At 45.6% G+C, this 20,771-nt stretch overlaps 3 protein-coding genes across 5 annotated transcripts in view; all 3 read left to right on the top strand.

Moving 5' to 3' along the window:
- LOC111143033 (zinc finger MYM-type containing 6) overlaps window positions 1-6,159 on the top strand; it is a 42,910-nt gene extending 36,751 nt beyond the window's left edge. For 2 of the 3 annotated variants that reach the window (XM_022496455.1, XM_022496457.1), the window contains 2 exons: window positions 1,716-1,860; window positions 4,202-6,158. In XM_022496455.1, the coding sequence (XP_022352163.1) occupies window positions 1,716-1,860; window positions 4,202-6,033 (1,977 nt within the window). In that variant the 3' untranslated portion in view covers window positions 6,034-6,158. Of the gene's footprint in view, window positions 1-1,715; window positions 1,861-4,201 lie in introns of all 3 variants that reach the window. The other variant, XM_022496456.1, reaches the window with a different exon arrangement.
- Window positions 6,160-7,563: 1,404 nt separating this feature from the next.
- LOC111142809 (transmembrane protein 35B) lies at window positions 7,564-10,311 on the top strand. The gene is made up of 3 exons (XM_022496127.1): window positions 7,564-7,671; window positions 9,078-9,258; window positions 10,208-10,311. Exons 1-3 carry the CDS (start codon window positions 7,564-7,566, stop codon window positions 10,309-10,311), a joined length of 393 nt encoding a protein of 130 aa, XP_022351835.1.
- A 4,558-nt stretch (window positions 10,312-14,869) lies between these two features.
- LOC111143717 (P2Y purinoceptor 6-like) lies at window positions 14,870-15,877 on the top strand. Its single transcript, XM_022497544.1, has one exon. It carries the CDS (start codon window positions 14,870-14,872, stop codon window positions 15,875-15,877), a length of 1,008 nt encoding a protein of 335 aa, XP_022353252.1.
- The last annotated feature ends 4,894 nt before the right edge of the window (window positions 15,878-20,771 follow it).

Genomic DNA, 20,771 nt, shown 5'->3' with positions numbered 1-20,771 from the left:
ATCTTAAAAAAAAAAGTTAATGTAAATAAAATCTGCAGTGGCTTGCCTTCACATTTAAAATACAGTCCTGATTTCTTGTTTTTAAAACTAAGACCTTCCGGATCCTATATAATTTGGCTTCTGCCTCCGTCAAACATTTCATTCTAGCCCCTGCTTACTTTATTTCAGCTTTATACTCATCTCTCTTCTTAAAACATACTAAACTCTTTCCCAGTTGAGGGCTTTTGCATCTATAATCCCGGTGCTTGGAGTCCTCTGACTTCAGCCTTTGCATGGTTTGCTCCTTTGTGTATTCCGAAGATCTCTGCTCCAATGTTTCTTCCAAAAATACCTCTCCTCAGCACCATCACTCTCCATTCCCTTATCCTGGTTTCTTTCTTTCTTTCATAACACTTATCACTACCTGGAATTACACGTTTTATATTTGCTTTACTTGTTTATCTTCTGTGTCTCCCTACAGAATGTAGAGCCCATAAAAGCAGGATTTTCTTTGTCTTGTTTTTTTTGCTGTATCCCTAGGGTTTGCAAGAGTGCCTAGTTTACAGTAAACATTCTGTAAATATTTACTGAATGGAAAACATGTTTTCAGTACATTCTCCAACTCTGTTGCTTATCCTTCAACTTTCTTGTATAAAGACCTTCTTTGAAAAAAAAAAAAATCAAGGTAGTCAAATGTATTAGTTTTTTCTGTTTTGTTTTTAACTCTTTTGTGTTTTGTTTAAGAATACCTTCTCCTTGGGGCGCCTGGGTGGCTCAGTGGGTTAAGCTGCTGCCTTTGGCTCAGGTCGTGATCTCAGGGTCCTGGGATCGAGTCCCGCATCGGGCTCTCTGCTCAGCGGGGAGCCTGCTTCCCTCTCTCTCTCTCTCTCTGTCTGCCTCTCCGTCTACTTGTGATCTCTCTCTGTCAAATAAATAAATAAAATCTTAAAAAAAAAAAAAAAAAAAGAATACCTTCTCCTTGGGGTGCCTGGCTGGCTGATCAGTAGAGCATACAACTCTTGATCTTGGGGTTGTAGGTTGGAGACCCATGTTGGGTGAAGAGATTACTTAAAAAAAAAAAAAAAAAATCTTTAAAAAGAGAATACCTTCTCCTTGTTCTGGTTATTTGAAAGTTCTCCAGTGATTTGATTTATTTTTAAGGTTTAAAAAATATTTAAATTATATAATATATATAATTATATAAATAAATATTTTTTATTTTTTATAATTTTTATATAATTTTTTATAATTTTATATAAATAAAAAATAAAATCTCTTCTCCCAATGTAGGACTCAAACTCAATCCCAAGATCAAGAGTCACATGCTCTGCGACTGAGGCAGCCAGGTGCCCCTCTCCAGTGATTTTAAAGTTTTATTTATTTATTTTTTAATGTTGAGGTCTTTAATCAATATGGAATATATTTTTGCATATGGCTTGAGATTGGATCTAATTTTTCTGAATTGCCAGTTGTCCTAATCAACAAAGATTGTTTTCACTGTTTTGATTGTCCTTACTGTAGGCAGAGTTTTTTTTTTTAAATTAATAAATGGAACAGATACTGATTAGAAGAATTAGGAATAAGTGTATATTTTCTAAAGTAACTTCTTCATTGCAACTGATCTTTCAGAGGAATTATATTTCTTTTGTTCTGTGCCACCTTTCAATTGATACAGTTATAATCAGTGATAAGGTACTAAAAAACATCTCTTTTTGGCTTCTGAATTTTTTAACTAGGGAATCACGCAGACAGATGCCTTGAAACTTCTATCTTCCCAGTCTTCCAGGCTTTTAAAAAACAAAGCAGTGTTGTGCAAGCCTGTCACACAGACCAAGGCCACCTCTTGCAAACCACATACACAACACAAGGAATGTCAGACAGGTATGTATCCTTATGCTTTTCATATGTAGAAAATTATTCTGTTTTGTTTGTTTTTGTTTTTTTAATAAAGGCAAAAGGAATCATTTACAGTTTCTTAAATGTGAAAACATTCATTCTTGGATCACAGACTTTGAAAATCTAATTTATTCCTTTTATAATTATTTTCATTAACACTAATAACTACCAAATTGAGTCCATCTGCACAAATAACATCAGAGGAGATGTTTGTCCACCACTCTAGTGGACAAACATCTCCTCTGTGTGTGTACTTCTGTTTTTCAAATGTACAAATTATTATAACTACTAAGATACATATTTATATAAAAGCATTAGTGATTTTAAAGAAAAGCATTTGTGATTTAACTTTAGTTCTCTTTTTAAAAACACTGTAAGTTGATTTGTCATTTACTAAAAGTATAACTATGTGTCTGAGGTACTGGTGATCAGGAAAATTATTTTAATTCATACCTGGAACGGTTGTAAACTATTGCCCCAGTCCATGTTAACTGCCACTACCTTTATATTTTCTGTTAGTTCTGTAGCCTACTCTGCCCGAAGCACTTTTTTATTTTTGTTTTTAGTAATAATTTTACTACCCATAATATACTGTATTTAAAAGCATAGTCTGGGGACGCCTGGGTGGCTCAGTTGGTTGGACGACTGCCTTCAGCTCAGGTCATGGTCCCGGAGTTCCGGGATCGAGTCCCGCATCGGGCTCCCAGCTCCATGGGGAGTCTGCTTCTCCCTCTGACCTTCTCACTCATGCTCTCTCTCACTGTCTCTCTCTCAAATAAATAAATAAAATCTTTAAAAAAAAAAATAAATAAAAAAAAAAAATAAATAAAAGCATAGTCTGTCAACACATAATCATGAGTTTTGATGTAGGGTGCCTTTGTTTTGGTAGGAGTCAGGGAGAATCCTGTTTTCTTTCCAGAATAAATTTGATTGCTTTATATTCCTGTTAAATGGTGCACTCTTTGTGTACATGAATTTATATTGTATGCATATTCGCATGTGGAAGGTAGTAATATGTGCGTATGTGGGTGGTTACACATTTTTTTAAAATTTCTAGATTAAATATTGGATTGTTTAAAATAAACTGTTGTGAACTACTTTTTCATTTGACAGTGCTCATCGGAAACATTCCATACCATATAGATTTAAATATATGTTGAGATTCTTTTTTTTTTTTTTTAAGATTTTATTTATTTATTTATTTGACAGAGAGAGATCACAAGTAGACAGAGAGGCAGGCAGAGAGAGGGAGGGAAGCAGGCTCCCTGCCGAGCAGAGAGCCCGATGCGGGACTCGATCCCAGGACCCTGAGATCATGACCTGAGCCGAAGGCAGCGGCTCAACCCACTGAGCCACCCAGGCGCCCCAAGATTTTATTTATTTGACAGAGAGAGATCACAAGTGGGCAGAGAGGCAGGCAGAGAGAGAGAGAGAGAGAGGAGGAAGCAGGCCCCCTGCAGAGCAGAGAGCCCTATGTGGGACTCGATCCCAGGACCCTGAGATCATGACCTGAGCTGAAGGCAGAGGCTTAAGCACTGAGCCACCCAGGTGCCCCTATACGTTGAGATTCTTAATGGATGCATCGATTGCAACATATCTATCCCTTAAGATTGGACATTGAGATTGCTTTTAGTTATTTAATATTATAAACAGTTTTAAGTTGTGTAAATGGTTTTTTGTTCACTTGACTAATTATGTCCTTAGGATAGATCCTAGGTAGTAGAATTTCAGATTCAAAAGCTATCACAGATTTTTAAGGCTTTTTTCAAGAAAATTGAAAAATTACATCAGCTTTTGAAAACACCCATTTCTCTTTACCCTCATTGACACTGGGTATTCTAACAATTAACCTTTTTTTTTCCCCTCAACTTTAATTTGGAAAAATTTCAGAATTCAGAAAGATTGAAAATACGGCACAATGAATATTGGTATATCAATATCTTTATCTTGATTCACCAGATTTAACTTTTTGAAACATTTGTTTTTCTTTTTTTCTGAAAATTTTAAAAGTAAAATAATTTGTTCTTAATTTGATGTATCCTGTGGACTTCAGTCCTAATTCCAGTAATCTATTGAATACATAGCATTGCTAGTTCATGTACTACAGCCTACAGTTTTGCTTTAGTTAGTGGCCAAGTTTTGGGCAAGGAGAAATTCAGTTTTTAATGGCACCATGGAAGTATTGGGGTTTGGGTTTCAACTTTAGTGTATTCCTTTGACAAATATAAATAGTAATAAAATATAAATTTTAAATGTGTGGGGAAAGGCATAAAGAATATGGCTTATTTCTTTTTGAAAATAACAGCGATTCACATATTTCATGCAGATTTCCCTATGCCTAATGAGAAACATGATGCGGAACTTGAGTCTCCACCTGCAAAGAAAAAAAGACTAGGTTTTTTCCAGACTTATGATACGGAATATTTAAAAGTTGGTTTTATTATCTGTCCAGGATCAAAAGAAAGTTCACCAAGGCCACAGTGTGTCATTTGTGGAGAAATTTTATCCACTGAAAACATGAAACCGGCAAATCTTTCTCATCATTTGAAGACAAAACATTCAGAATTAGAAAACAAACCAGTAGCTTTTTTTGAACAAAAATCTCTTGAAATGGAATGTCAAAATAGTTCTTTAAAAAAGTGTTTACTAGTTGAAAAGTCACTTGTGAAAGCTTCTTATTTAATTGCTTTTCAAATTGCTACTAGCAAGAAGCCGTTCTCCATTGCTGAAGAATTAATTAAACCATATTTAGTAGAGATGTGTTCAGAAGTTTTGGGTTCAAGTGCAGGAGACAAAATGAAAACCATTCCTCTTTCTAATAATACGATTGGACACAGGATTGATGAACTTTCTGCAGACATTGAAGATCAGCTGATTCAAAAAGTCAGAAAGTCCAAGTGGTTTGCCCTTCAGGTAGATGAATCATCAGAAATCTCAAATATCACCCTCCTTTTGTGCTATATTCGTTTCATTGATTATGATTGCAGTGATATAAAGGAAGAATTACTGTGTTGCATTGAAATGCCTTCTCAAATAACTGGATTTGAAATATTTGAACTAATAAATAAATACATTGACAGTAAATCTCTGAATTGGAAACATTGTGTTGGTCTCTGTACAGATGGGGCTGCAAGCATGGCTGGCAGGTGTTCCGGTTTCAGAGCGAAAATTCAAGAAATTGCCACGAATACTGTGGCATTTACACATTGTTTTATTCACCGTGAACATTTAGCAGCAGCAAAGTTGTCTCCATGCTTACATGAAATTCTTTTACAGTCAGCACAAATTTTAAGTTTTATAAAGAGCAATGCCTTGAATTCACGAATGTTAACAATTTTGTGTGAAGAAATGGGGTCTGAGCATGTGAATTTACCACTTCATGCCGAAGTACGCTGGATATCGAGAGGGAGAATTTTAACAAGATTATTTGAATTACGACATGAAATTGAAATTTTTTTAAATCAAAAGCATTCCGATTTGGCCAAGTATTTTCTTGATGAGGAATGGGTTGCAAAGCTGGCCTATTTATCAGATATTTTTTCACTTATAAATGAACTCAATTCAAGTCTCCAAGGAGCTATGACTACTCTCTTCAATTTGTATAATAAAATGGATATATTTAAGGAAAAGTTAAAAATGTGGTTGAAGCGTGCACAAGAGAATGATTATGACATGTTCCCTTCATTTTCCGAATTCTTAAACTCATCAGACTTAAATATGAGAGGCATTGCAAGCATTATTTCTGAGCACCTGGAAGGACTTTCTCAAATGTTCCACGACTGTTATCCACCAGAAGAAGATTTGCGTTCAGGAAATTTGTGGATAATTAATCCTTTTATGAATCACCAAAATAGTAATCTCACGGACTTCGAAGAAGAAAAACTAGTACAGTTATCTTCGGATTTGGAATTACAATCAGTATTTAAATCAATGCCTGTAACTCAGTTTTGGGTAAATGCAAAGACATGTTACCCAGAACTCCATGAAAAGGCAATGAAGTTTTTGTTGCCCTTTTCAACTATTTATTTATGTGATGCTACATTTTCTGCTCTGACGGAGTCAAAACAAAGAAATCTATTGGTTTCTGGTCCTGCTCTAAGACTTGCAGTCACATCTTTAATTCCAAGGATAGAAAAATTAGTAAAGGAGAAAGAATAGTAACATGGCTATTGCTTATTACCACAGTCTATAAAATTTTGTGTTAAATTTTGTATAAGTACCCTAAAATATAATTTCCTAATGTGGATATGTGCTTTCAGTGATTAAATAAGCATTGTAATATTTTTTCTTTTTGTTGAGGAATTTAATAATTGTGCATTTATAGTTATATATAATTTTATTAGTCCAAGGTAGCAAATTTAGCTAATTGATTGATTGATTGGATAATCTGGATTAGGGACAAAAATGAGGGTAACAGAAGGCATTTATAATGTCTTGGCACACCTGGATGTTAAAACCTCTTGGCCTTTAGAAACACATGGGCCATTGCAGTCTTCAGCCAGGCAGCCCTGTTGTGGGGAGGTACAAAACTCAGATCCAAGCTGCTTGGCTAACCAGAAATGGAAGCAGCAGGAGAATTTGAGGCCCCCTGTAGGGGTCTCTGTGGCCCTCTCCACCAGGGCTGGGCAAATGTTTTCTATAAAAGGCCAGATAGTCAATATTTTAGGTTTTGCAGGCCATACGGTGTCAACTACTCTGTTCTGCGGTTGCAACCCCAAAGCAGCTGTATGCAGTACACAAACAAGTGTGGCTATTTCAGTACAACTTTTTATTTATGAGCATTGAAACAATATAGTTTTCATGTGTCATGAGAGCTGCCTTTAAATTTTTTTGTATCATTAAAAAATGTAAACATTGTTAGCTGGGGACGGGGAGGGAGTGAAAAAACCAGACAGCGGACTTAATCTGGCGCACCACCGTTTGTCCATCTGGGTCTAGACAGATCTCCAGGTAATAGCAGATGGGCCAGGAGTGGCCTGTAGGGTTTTGTTCAGTGGAAGCCTCTCTTCCTGCAGCTGCAAGTGTCTGAGTTTTCAAACACTTTTCACATTTTAATTTCAGCTGAGGGAAATTCAAGGGAAAATGTATTTTACACAAAGATAGGAAAGAACAATTTATAGCCACTTGTTACTGGTTTATTACTAATGATTCCATAACTTAGTAACAACTATTGAGCTCTTCCATGTGCCAGGCCTTGTGCTAGGCCTGTTCTTCAGAACGAAGAGGCTCATCTGCCTTCACAGATAGAGACACTGGGGCCCATGGAGGTTAGGTGTCAGCTGGCAAAGCTAGGGAGGCTCAGGCAGGAAGGAAATCCCGGTCTTCTGCGAGGCACGTGCAGATCCTCCTGTTGGACTGACTCTGTACTGGCCGGGAGACAAGAGACTGTCTGAATTCAAAGGGGCCCGTTTAGTTAGTTGAGCCAGTGGGCCTCAGTGTCCCCATCTGTGAGATGGGACTGGCCCGCCAGAAAAGAGGGTGGCAACAGCCTCGGGAGGCGAGGAGCGGGAGCTCTGGCGCGGGTCTTCTGCCAGCCCTGGGAAGGAACCGAGCGGGCGGCAGGGGGCGGGTTTGGCCGGCCCTGCCTTGCCTTGCCCAGCCCTGCCCTGCCCTGCCCTGCCCTCCCCTGCCCTTCCCTCCCTGCCGCGCCCTCTTTCCTCTACTCGCTCCCGCAGGGCATGGGCGGCCATGGCGCTTGGGCTCGCGGCTCTGCGCGTCCTGCTGGGTGGCTTCTTCGCACTAACGGGGGCAGCCAAGCTTTCGGAGCAGATCTCGGCTCCCGTGTCCCAGCAGATGGTGAGCGGCGGGGCGGGGGCGGCGGGCGGATGGACGCGGGGGCGGCCGCGCGGCGGCGGGTGCTGCGTCTCCCACAGTTACCCCGGCCCTGGCCCCGGCGCCCGGCCCGTCTGCCCGCCTGCCCGAGCCGGTGCCCCGCGGACCCGCCTGCCTTCCGGCGAGACGGCGCTGAGCGTGGGGAGAGCACGTGGACTGAGACGGGGGCGTCTTCCTAGGGTGCTCCTCGGAGTCCTCTGACTCTTGCCTAGACGGAAGGGGCGGGGTAGATCTTCCAGCAGAGCCCTGGGGGCCCCGCGCAAACCTAGGGCGGGAAGAGGAATGCGTCCGGACCCTATGGGTGGAAGATAAAATGCAGCGGGGGAGCCAGCACCCTCTCCGTCTCCTTCTCCTCCTTCGCTTGCCAGCGTTCTTGAGAGGGTCGTGAGAAACGGGTTTAGTATTTATTATTCCCCGCTTGGTGGAGTAGGAAAGTCGCCCTGAAGGTGAAGTGTATCTGCTAAAGGTTACACAGCTAGTCAAGACGCAGGAGCCAATCTAGGTGCTCTCCTGAATCAGAATCTGGATAGCCCTTAGCATGGAGGCAGAGAGAACCTCTACAAGTCCTCCTTCTGTCTCCTGGCTAGTTCCAGACTCCTGAAAAGCTTTCTTGTGGTTATGCCCACCAGTCTCTCAAGCCTCTCAAAAAAGCAGACTTGGATACCCCTGCAGCCTTCCCTCTTCCAGGCCTGGGTTCTGCCCTTCCTTCCTGGTTTAGGATGGTGGATACATCCCCAGAGCCAGACAGCTTAAAGTTTCTTTGTTGTAGCAGAGTAGGGAAGGTAGAGCTGAGGTAGGGAGTAAGGGTGCACGAAAAGATAGCAGGCCTGCAGGTGGTTGTCATATGGCCCAGATCAGAGCCTGACTCAGCACAATGAACCTCTTTGAGCTCCTTAACTGCTCAGTGTCTACTGCAGTGGGATCCAGGCCCAACATATTATATTCAGAGTGGAATCTGTTGAATAAGCAACAATTAACCTTTCATCCTCTCCCAGCCTCCCAATATTCCCATCCTAGTATCCTCAAGAAAATCGGGCCAGGCAGCAAGGAGAAGTTGTGGCATGCCTAACTTCCTGGGTCTTGGAATTTGGGGCTGAGGTCTAGTCCAGTGAGAGTCTGGTGAGAAAACCAGTCCTCCTCTGCACCACCATCCGGTCCTTCTCCTTGGAGTGTAAAGCCTGTTTCCTGATTCCAAAGCTCAGTTCCTCAGGGAGGCCCTCTCCTCTCCAGACTGACCTCAGCCCTGGGCCTGACCTAGCACGGTAGCTCCTTTGTTGGGGGAATTGAGGATGCAGACACAGAAGGCCCCCGTGGAGTGCCCGGCGGTGGACCCTTGAGTATGACTGACAGGCATTCCCTGCCGCCCCTAGAAAGCCCTGTTTGTGCAGTTCGCTGAGGTATTCCCGTTGAAGGTGTTTGGCTACCAGCCGGATCCCATGAGCTACCAAGAGGCTGTGGGCTGGCTCGAACTGCTGGCTGGGCTGCTGCTGGTCCTGGGCCCACCGATGCTGCAAGAGATCAGTAACTTGCTTTTGACCGTGCTCATGATGGGTAAGGGGGTGCAACTACGCTGGGGAAATGGGGACTTCTGGCAGAGGGTAATAGAAGATCTGGCTGTTCTCTTTACTGTTGTCACCTTTCTTTTTTTTCTGGAACCAGGAATACTCCCTGCTCTACTATAGTTTCCATGGTCTTTAGACTAGGACAGGGGCTTTTTAAACTTAATATACTATAACATGATTCTATCTCAAACATACTTCCTACCTCACTGATTCATTTAGCTGTAGGTATCCCCATGGTGAGGATGTCTTGTGACTTAAAAGCCCCTATCCCTCTCTCCTCACCCCTACCCTTGAGGCGAGGGGATGAAGTAGCAGCTGCCATGGAGTTATGTGTCTGGCAGGTGGGAACAGAGAGCAAGGAAACTGGGGCCCCTAAACAGAAAGGCAGAGTATTTCCCTGTGACAGGCAGTTCTAGAGGAACCCCTCCCAGCAGCTCAGCTCACATGAACTGCTGATATACAATGACAGCTGCTGCTTCAAAGGTCAGATGTCTTCAGCCTTGTCTGTATCCCCTGGTCTTGTGTCACCATTGCTATCACCACGGCCACCCCTTTCCCAGGCCTTCTTTTCCATCTCTGGAGCTTTCCTCAACTTCAGATCTTTCCCATATCTCCACCACTAACCCCTGGGCCGCCTCCTCTCCAGTAGGATTAAGAAGGGAGAAGGATCAGAAGTCATTCTAAAAGGCCCATCTAGCTACCTCCCCGTCCTACTTGGCAGGCTTGTTCCTCTTTCTCGCCCTCTGAGAGTGGCTACATTAGTTCAAGGGGCCTCTGATTCTTGGTTCTGTTCTCTTCTGGAGGCCAGAGAGATGAGTGCAACTAGTTTAGGGTGTGTGTATGTGTCTGTGTATGTGTTGGGGGGGTGGGGGTGTTGAATGGGAGGGTTTGAGCTAGAGAGGGTCAGGGAGCCTCAGGGACCTCACTTTCCATTCCAGGGGCTATCTTCACTTTGGCATCTCTGAAAGAGTCACCGAACACCTACATCCCAGCTATCATCTGTCTGGGGCTTCTGCTGCTGCTGGATATTTGCCAGCTCTGAGTCCAAGCTAAGAAGGTGATCAGACCCACCAGGAAGAAGACTCTTCCAAATGCATCCAAGGGATCCTGGGAGTCCAGGGCCTCTTGCCTCTTCATGCCGTGTCACTGTCAGGGCAGGAACGTGGTGAAAAACACAGTCTACTGCCTTGTTACCGGTACATCGGGGTTGGCCGGTGTTGAAGTAGACATCTTATCTACCTGACCCTGCTTTCTGTCTTGGACATTTTCTGCTCTTTTTTAAAGGATACGTGTTAAACATACTAACATTCCTCATGTCATGTAAAATTTGAAAATAAAGAGAAAAGCAATTTAAATCACCCCAGATTTTAATGATGCACTAAAATAACTACTATTAATTCCTTTTAGTAACTGTACCCCTTTATACAGACATTTCTTTATACAGATATTTTTTAATGAAAATGAGACAAAATAAATTATTACCTGCTTTTCAAAACTCATACTGTAACATGATTCCAAGTCTGTTTTACCTCCTTGCTGTTAATGGGTGTATAGTATTCCACCGTAAGGATGTACTGTAATGTATTTACTCAAGGCTCCACTGAGGAACATTTAGATTGTCCCCGTGTTTTGCTGTTGCACACTTAACAGTAAACCTTTGCATACTTACTGTCTTTCCTTAGAAGTGAAGAGAGAGGATGGGGAGGGGCAGAGGGAGAGACAGAATCTTAAGCAGGCTCCATCCCCTGCAAGGAGCCCAGCAGGGGGCTTGATCTTGTGATCCTGAGATCACTACCTGAGCTGAAATCAAGAGTGGCCGTGGGATGCCACTGGGTGGCTCAGTTGGTTAAGCATCTGCCTTCGGCTCAGGTCATGAACCCAGGGTCCTGGGATGGAGTCCTGCACTGGGCTCCCTGGTCATCAGGGAGCCTGCTTCTGCCTCTGCCTGCTGTTCCCCCTGCTTGTGCTCTGTCTCTGACAAATAAATAAATAAAATCTTAAAAAAAAAAGACAAAAGGAGTTGGATGCTCAATGAATTCAGGCACCCAGGCACCCCTAGATTACCCCCCTTTTTTTTGCTATTGTAAATGTCATAGTAAATCACCTTTGCATACTTACTGTCTTTCCCTAAAAGAGAGAGTGCTGCTTCAAAAGGCACTCACATTTTTAAAATTTTTATGAAATCATTACAATTTACACATTTAGCACGGCAGACTCTTCTGCGTGGGTTCTTAAGCCACATGAAATACTTCTTACTAGTCTTTTACCTTGTGCACCTTAGGCGTGCAGAGCTAACAAAGGTGAGCACAGTCATCGTTTTACAGGCTCTAAAACTGCCAGCCTTTGGCACCCGGTGTGGTGCTTCCTGGATATCGACATGGAGGCAGCGGACTCCCAACTCCAAGGGATGCCGCATGGTAAAGTGCTTGGAGCCTGGGATGAATCCCAGAGATCCTAGGGGATCAGAACCAGGTGTGTGTGTGTGTGTGTGTGTGTGTGTGTGTGAATTATTGAGGGAAAGTGACCATGTTCGAGTCCCTACTATCATATCGTCAACTATCTTCACCTCACTAGGGGCCTTTTGGAAAGTGATAAGTGCCTCCCATAATGGAAGATAGGAAAAGAGTTTATTTATGCAACTCCTCTAGCCATCAGCACACAGATCACTTTGGAGGTAGGGACAATGGCTTTTGGGAGCCCACAGGAGAGAAGTCTGTACATTAGTCCATTTCATCTGCACTACAGAATGGTAATTTCCGTTCTGACGTGAGGAAATAGGAACCTCAGACAAGTTGGCACCCTTAGGTCTTTTCTTCTTGTGCCTAAGGGTAGAGTGGTTCGATCTAGACTGAGTGTGTGTATGTGTGTATATACATACCCTGGTACATCTGTAGTAGTACGTAAAGATAGTCGTATATGTAAAGTACATATAAAAAATGTGCTTGTGTACATTCACTACATAGAGTGTCAAAATAATCAGGAAGCCTCTTCTTCCACAGAGGTCCAGTGATGACATACCTTCAGTTTCTAGGTTGTGTAATTTGGCTACTTCACAATGATGTCGAAAACTCATGATCTCTCAACTTTCTGCTCTGCTGCTTTTAATGTATTGGCTCCTGCCCTCGGTGTTGCATGGAATACCCATGATGGACTTAGACTAGTAAAGGTTTGTGCACCCTGGTCGGCAATGAACGGAGGGGGTAGATGAAGGTTCCTGCCACTTACTAGCTTATTTGCAAAATATGGGTAATGACAGTAAACACTTCATAGAGTTGCTGGGAGGACTTAGTGAGCTGAAGTGCTTACAGTCCTGCCTGGCACATAATAAGTGCTCAGTAAATGCTATTATTAAATAGCATTTGTTATTAAATAGCCGTTTGTTCTACAGATGAGAAAACGCATTCAGAAGGCTTAAGTGCCTGCCTGTCAGATCTGAGACTAGAATTAAGGCTTGATTGACTCCAGAACCCAACACTTTCTACCGCACTAGCTTCCCAAGTCAAAAGTGGGCAGGGATGACACCCCCTGTTCTCTTTGACAGGGTAAATGGGATGATCTGTCCGATGTGATTATATCAGCCTTGCTTTCCAGAATTGCTCCTCTGCATGAAAATTTGGAAGCCCAAGAAAGTAGAACCTGGAACCCCTAGGATCCTGGCCTCTTACCATCTCTGCTCCTCCCAGACTGCGACATCAGCCTGTCTCACAGGGCTGTAAGTAAAACCTCTCACAGCTGGCATTAGATCGAGGGCTCCTGTCTAGCACAGTTTGGCCTGTAAGCTGATGAGCAGCTATAGGGCCCCCAGGCACGGCTGTAGTGCCCGCCCGCAGCTGTGGCCGAGAGAGCGGGCTGGCGGAGTGGCTGGGCCAGCTGGTGTGGAGCAGTTGGGATTGACAGCAGCAGGAGTCTCTTGAGCCTCCTCCGTCTCTTGCTTCCTCAACCCAAGGAGAAGCCAGGCCTCCGGAAATGTGCCCCCCAAACTGCTAACTAACCCTGGAACTTGGTTAGGTCAGCACCATGACATTCAGCTGCAAGGCCTTTCTTATACCTTTCTCTCCTCCACCCTGTGCCCCGGGCCCTCAAAGACGCTCCCTTCTCTTGGGGCCCTGCCTGGACCCCACAAACCAGCTCATAGCTGCCGCAGGTGGGCCCCAGCCCCTCCAGCTGTTGGGCCCATTCTTCACGTGGTGTCCTGGGATTAGTTGGCTGATGGGAGGGTCTGAGATGTGTGGGTGGGAGTGGATTCTGCTGTCTCAGCTCCTTAAAGCCAGAGCCCCCAGAGCCCCGGAGATTGCTGCAGTAGCCAGAACAGCAGGAGGTAAGAGAGGACTGATGTGCTGGGATGGCAGGGAAGGTTCACAGTGGGCCAGCTGAGGGCAAGAATCGTAGTGGACAGAGCCGAGAGGGAGGGGGAGAAGAGAATACCCTCAGGGTTCCAGAAAGGACTGCAGCCTCAGAGGTTCAAAGTATAAATTTTGGTATCGGAGGAACTGAGTTTTGGGACACCCTAGGAGGGTGACGATGCCAAAAATAGAGATAGGACCTTGGCTTGCGCACTTACCCCCCTTGGGGAAAGAAGAGGAATACGCCCAGATGTCTCTGTGTTGTTTTGTTTGCTCCGGGTGCCTGTGTGGGTGGTGTACACATTCATCTGCCTGCTGCCTGGAGGGGAAGGGATCTAATGGTTATGAAGTGTCTCCCCAGTGTCAGCCACAGCGCTCAGAGTTTTACTTATGTTTCCTCATAATCCTCCCAACAACACTGTGGGGGAGGTATTTTAATCTCCACTTTAAGAGCAGAGAAGCCTGGCTCAGTGAAGCGGAGTAATTTGCCCAAGGTCATATGACAAATAAATGTGTGTATCTAGAATCTGCCTGATTCCTGGGCCTGTGCTCTTTTTTGCTCTGCTGTCCAAAGTTTTGAATCAGACCCAGGACCTCTTTGTGGTCCATTCTGGGTCCAGAGGAAGGGAACAGGCTGTAAAGCCCGAGAGTTGTGGTAAGTTTTCAGTCCTGTGCCAGGGGATCCGGGCAAGCACCAGGAGAGGACCTTCAGCTACCCAAGTCCAAGGTCACTGTGCAGGGGCCTGTCCTCAGGGTCACTGCATCATAAGCCTGTTCCTCCATCCACGCTTTGTGGAGGCAGGAGGATTGGGCTTTTTCTGGGAAGGATTCTATAGTCCAGTCTGGTTTCTCCAGAACTCTGTTGGCTCAGCCTTGCTTGGGCTTACTGCAGATGCCCATGCCTCCATATTATCCGAACCATACTCCATCTGTGAGGGGCGCTTCCACCCTCTCAGTCACCAAGGCTGGAAATTTCCAAGCTATCTGGGACTAAGCCTCTTCCTCATTTCCCCGCAGCTTGTCAGCAAGCCCATTCTACTCGAAATGACTCTGGAGTTCATCCCCTATTCTCCATTCCCGGGGCTGCCGGCTCAGCTCAGCCCTCAGCCTCTTTCACGTGGACTTCCTAGCTTCTAGTATCTCCTCCCTGCAAGGACTGAGGCCGAGCGAGGAGGCCGGGGCCGAGGGAAGGTTAGTATGGAGGGCTGCTTCTGTGGCTAGCCTCCGCCCTGACCTCTCTTCCGCCCAAGGTCTGAGATGAACGGCAGTGTTGGGGACCCGGGTGTCCGCGGCTGCAGCCCCTGGGATGACCCTGCTCGCTTCATCGTGGTGCCCGCGGCCTACACCTTGGCTCTGGGCCTGGGGCTGCCGTCCAATGTGGCCGCCCTGGCGGTGTTCGTCCGCAGCGGCCGGCGCCTGGGTCAGGCCCTGCGGCTCTACCTGCTCAACTTGGCCCTGGCCGACGAGCTCTTCACGCTCACGCTGCCGCTCTGGCTCACCTACTACCTGGGCCCGGCCCACTGGCCCTTCCCCGAGGCCGCCTGCCGCGCGGCTGGGGCCGCCTACTACGTGGCCATCTACGCGGCCGTGGCCTTCGCCACGCTCATCAGCTTGTGCTGCTGCGGCTCCGTCCACGGGCCCCGGCCCAGGGCAGCCTGCTGCCTCGCGCTGCGCGGCCGAGCACCCGCGCGCGCCGTCTGCGCCGCAGGCTGGCTGGCGGGCCTGGCCTGTGCTGCGCCCTCGCTGGCCGCGCCGCACGAGCTGCACCCCGGGCCAGGGGGTGCCGCTCCGTGCCTGGAGCACGGCTGGGCTCGCGCCGGCCTGGCCTACGCCACCGTGGCCTTCTTCGCTGCCACCTTCCTGCTGGTGCTCGCGGCCTACGTGAGCCTGGCGCGGGCACTCGCCGCGCCCTCGGGCCCCGGCCCGGGCCCCGCCGGCCCGCACCGGCGCGCGGCCAGGACCATGGTGCTGGGGCTCCTGCTGGTGTTCGCCCTCTGCCTGGCGCCCTACCACCTGCTGCTGGCGCCCTGGGTGGCCGGGCGGGAGGGCGCGGCGGGCAGCGACGGCTTGGGGTGCCGCGCCGCGTCCACCCTCGACGTCCTGCACGCCCTCAGCCTGGCGCTGTTGAGCCTCAACAGCTGCCTGGACCCGCTCACCTACTGCTTCTCGGTGCGCCGCGTCCGCCAGGACTGCTGGGTGCTGGGCTGTTGTCCGGAGCTGGGAGCGCGCGGCGCGCACGCAGCCTCGCTGGCCGCCTCTTTGTGAGGCCCCGGCCTCCCACGCCTGCGGCACCCCTGCCACCCTGCGCGCGGGATACTGGGTGGAGGAAGCCCTCGAAAGGACCCAGATTCCGATCCTGACTCAACCACGGGCTACCTGCCTCGCCAAAGGCTCCGGGCTCCCTGATGACAAGGAGATAGAACAGTCTTTGCCACGCGAATATTCCCTAGACGTTGGCATCTTTTGGATAGAGATAATATGCGGTGATCTGGCTCCTGCGTCCCGCTCAGCATTCTCTCATTTCCCTCTCTTCGTCCTCTGCCACCTCTGCCCCTCTCCGTGGGTTTAGTCACCTTCTCAGTCCCTGGAACAGACCAGTTTCCCTCCTTCAAGGCCTTTGCACCTGACTTTCCCAGGAATGACGCCCCTCTTTCTCCTTCACCAAGTTAATTCCTCTTCATCCTCACGTCCACAAAAGTAACGCTTTATAGGGAAACCCTTCTTGACTAGCAACACACATGCGAGCACACACAAGATTTTTGGGTTAGATCTGATTGTTCCTTCATAGCTATTTTCACAATTGTAATCAAGCAATTAAATTTTTTTAAGACTTTTTTTTTATTTATTTGATAGACAGAGATCACAAGTAGGCAGAGAGGCACGCAGAGAGAGAGAGGAAGGGAAACAGGCTCCTCGCCGAGCAGAGAGCCCGATGCGGGGCTCGATCCCAGAACCCTGGGATCATGACCTGAGCCGAAGGCAGAGGCTTCAACCCACTGAGCCAGCCAGGCGCCCCTGTAATCAAGCAATTAAGTGGGTAATTCATTTTTTTCCCCTTCTAACTTGCCAGAATTTATTTATGTTGATCCAGAAGAAGGTGCCATTTTTGTAGAGCCAGAAAGGTTGAATATTGGCCGTTGTTCTTCCAGCCCAACTTAATAAATTCCGTGTATACCCTATTCACTACGGTATCCCCTCTGCTTGCTACTGTGTCTTGCACATAGTAAGACCTCAGTATATAAGGTGAATGAATGAAACCTGGAAATTATTAGCTTAAAATGCTCAAGGACTCACTCAGAAATTCCAGATTGCTAGATTTTCCTCAAGTTTTTTTTGGATTCTCCAAGCTTGTATTACCTGGATTCATTCTTAACTCAGTCTTGATGATTGCTTCTCTTTTTCTGTTGTTAGATACCTGTAATTCTGCTCTCACCTCCACTGTGCCAAGACTCCTGTGCCAAGACTGGTGGTAACCAAGCTGGAGATCTATCCTGCTATTAGCTGGGACAAGGATCGGCCAGAATTGCTACCTTCTGCTTCAGCTGAACTGGGACTCTGTTAATGCGTGCAAATCCCTGCCAATGTCACCAGCCACCAGTGTTTTCCCTTCACATGCCTTGCCGACTCAGCAGTTGGCTTCAGTTGGGGAAGGGAGCCACTCCCACTTCTCAGCCATGTTACTAGAGGCCCCACAGCAGGACTGCTTGGCTGTCAAGGAGTTTAGAACTCATGAGTTCGAGCCGCATGTTCATGTTGCCAAGTGGCTGGGTCAGGAAGGGCCCCCCAATGAGCTACCAGGTCTTACTTCTGAATTTGCCTTCTAATAATAACATTTGATAAATTCCTTCTTTTCTTTTGATAAGTTACCTTTCATTGGTCCCTTACTCCTTCTTTACATTTTTTTCTTTTACATTTTAAAAGTAATACATGTTTGAAAATAAATTCAAAGCATAGAAAAATGTGAAATAGAAAGTAAAGTTCCCCTAGTGGTAGCCATTGTTCATTTTTTTTCTTGTGTGGATCTTTCTAGATTATATATTAATAGTCTTCACAAACCCACAAATGTGATAGTATTATAAGACTCTTCCTCATTTAATAATTTTTCCTCATTTAATAATTTTGTACATCTCTTTATATCTTTTTACAATAATTATATTTTGTACATCTACCTCATTCTTTTTGATAGATGCAGAGTATTCATTTTACTCAATTGGTTCACTGTTGCTGGACACTTCTTTTCATTGTTTCCTTCTGTAAATGATGCAAATGTCCACAAATCTTTGCATACTTGTAAATCTGTAGAATAAATTCCTGGCAATGAAATTGCTGTGTCAAGGAGTATGTGTGCACTTAAGCTGTTTATTTACATCATCTAATTACCACCAGAAATGCCGCACCAATTACACACCCATCAACAGTTCATTATAGTCCCTGTTTTACCACACCCTTACCGGAACTGGGTATTGTTACCGGCACTCTCTGAAATCTGGACACCTGTTTGCATAACAACTATGAGCATGGGTACTTTTTTCTCTTTTTCCTAGAAGGATGCTCAGTCTCCTCCATATTTATTTGAAACCTGGTGGGGGTGGGAGTGCGAAGGAAAGGGTGTCACCTAAGACATCATACCAGCCAAATCTTAGCCTATCTTGCTTTTTGGAAGAATTAAACAGAAGAACAAATGAGACCCCAAAAGCACACTGGTAGGTCTGTAATTATTAGAGAGATCTCCTTTGGGGATTACGTTGGTTCATTCCATGCAATGGGGACCAGTATCCGGGCCAAGGTCAGGAGGCAGCGTTAGCCCACGTCATGAATTCACTTGCTCTGGTGGGATGAATTGCTCAGCCTGGGGGTCCATGAGAAATGATCTGGTGTCCCACATTAGGGCCGGCTGAGTCTCCTAAGGCTGAGTTTGATTCTGTCCAAGTAAAAAATGAAACTCTATGGCCTTATCCATCCCTGTGGTCTTGTACTACCTTGCTTTTAATGTGACTTTTCCTGTAGTAAAGTAGTCAGTTTCCTTTGGGAAATGTCTTAGTCTTCTGTGTCTTACCTGGGGAAAAATAACTTGAGACTTGATTGCCTCTGGAAGGTCAGACCTGATGGAAAGAAAGACACTGTCTAGAGTTACAGTGTGTGGGGATCATCTTCTTTCCTCCTTTTCCTCCTTCTGTCGACTCAGGAGAGTGGGACGTCGGGTGAGGACCCAGAGGCAGAGAGCTGGAGGGATGAAGAACAGACTGCAGCCCTTTTGGATTATTAATCCCCTTACTTATTCCAGATCTTCAAGGATTTGACCTAAGTCCCTCCCTCAACCCAGGATGGAGAAGAAGGGAGCCCAGTTTGGTTCGTCTTTGATTAGATGCTGGACATCCCCTTTCTCCAGGATCTGGGAAAAACTCATCTGCCAGGTGTTTTCAATAGCTATTAATTAATATGCCCTAGACTCCCTCTACCTCTTGCAGGCCAGGAATGCCCAATCCCTGGCCCTACCCACCTAGGCCCTTTGGTGTGGCAGTCCAAACATGGTACCAAGAAGTTGCTGCTGACACAGAAAGAATCAATCTCCCCTTCTCTGCTGGACCCCACTCTCCCTCAGCTTAGATCTCTGAACCCAGCCTAACCGCATTCCTGTCCTTGGCCAGGGCTGGTCCAGGTTCTTGGCTCTGCATACACCTGGCTGGGCCCCTTGACCAGCTCTGCAGTCTCTGTGACCTTACCTGTTCCCACTTGAGTCTTTACCTCCAACCCAGCTCCTTTAGCCTCTGTGGGGAAGCTCATTAGGTTTTACCTTAATTTCTCTCTCTGTCTTCAGGCCTCAAAGTGCTCTCTCTGGAACTGATGCTTTTCCCTGATATCTATTTCCCTTTCCTCTAACTCTAGAAGGATAGTGTTTTCCCCCCTGTGGCTGCAGCTATCCTTAAAAAAAAAAATTAATTTATTTATTTGCAGCGTTTCAAGATTCATTGTTTAGATACAGCACCTAGTGCTCCACGCAATACGTGCCCTCCTTAATACCCACCATCAGGGTCACCCATCCCCCCACCTCCCTCCCCTCCAAAACCCTCAGTTTGTTTCTTGGAGTCCACAGTCTCTCATGGTTCATCTCCGCCTCTGATTTGCCCCAATTCACTTTTCCTTTCCTTCTTCCAATGTCCTTCATGTTATTCCTTATGCTCCACAAGTAAGTGAAACCATATGGTAATTGACTTTCTTTGCTTGACTTATTTCACTCAGCATAATCTCCTCCACTCCCACCCATGTTGATGCAAAAGTTGGGCATTCATCCTTTTCGATGGCTGAGTTATATTCCATTGTATATATGGACCACATCTTCTTTATCCATTGGTCTGTTGAAGGGCATCTCGGCTCTTTCCAGTTTGATGATTGTGGCCATTGCTGCTATGAACATTGGGGTACATAGGGCCCTTCTTTCACTACACCTGTATCTTTGGGGAAAATACCCAGTAGTGCAGTGGCTGCAACTATCCTTTACTGATCCTGAAACCGCCTCCTTGGACTTCATTCCAGCTTTCGGAACTACAACCCCCTTCCCACAACAAGCACCTGCAGGGCTTTCCCAGTTCTGCCTTTCCTGCTGTTGGCGTGGCATATGCCCACCACCTATGCATAATAGAGACATATTGACATAAAATCTGCTTCCTTACCCCTAATTCTTAGTGAGCACTAGTCTAGTTCTGAAATGTACTTGTGGTTGGGGTGTTGGGTTCACATTGGCCCTTGGCATTTGTGGAGTGCTGGGCAAAAGTACAAATAGGGACTCACATACTATTACATCTAAATATTTAAAAGTTGTGAATTAGGTAATCTCTACACCCAATGTGAGGCTTGAACTTAGACAACCCTGAAATCAAGAGTCGCGTTCTCTTCTGACTGAGCCAACCAAAGCTAATGCATTGTTAAATAAAATGTGTTCCATTCTCCTATTTTAACAAATATAACTTCATAATGACAGAATAGGAAAATATGTTTTAAGTTGTAGTTTTTAAGGGCTGAAAGCCAACAAATTATAAAAAGTGAATGAATTAAATTTGACATATTATATTTAAACACTGTGTTTGAATCTTGTATAAGACATTATTGTCATAGAAAATATAAAATTTTTAATTTAATTTCTTGCTTGGAGTTCTTTCAG

This window comes from Enhydra lutris, unplaced genomic scaffold (assembly GCF_002288905.1).
Source record: "Enhydra lutris kenyoni isolate GAN:26980312 unplaced genomic scaffold, ASM228890v2 scaffoldscaffold9, whole genome shotgun sequence".
In the NCBI taxonomy this organism is placed as follows: Eukaryota; Metazoa; Chordata; class Mammalia; order Carnivora; family Mustelidae; genus Enhydra; species Enhydra lutris.
The sequence above is the reverse complement of the archived record's forward strand: the minus strand, read 5'-3'. Positions and strand labels throughout refer to the sequence as shown.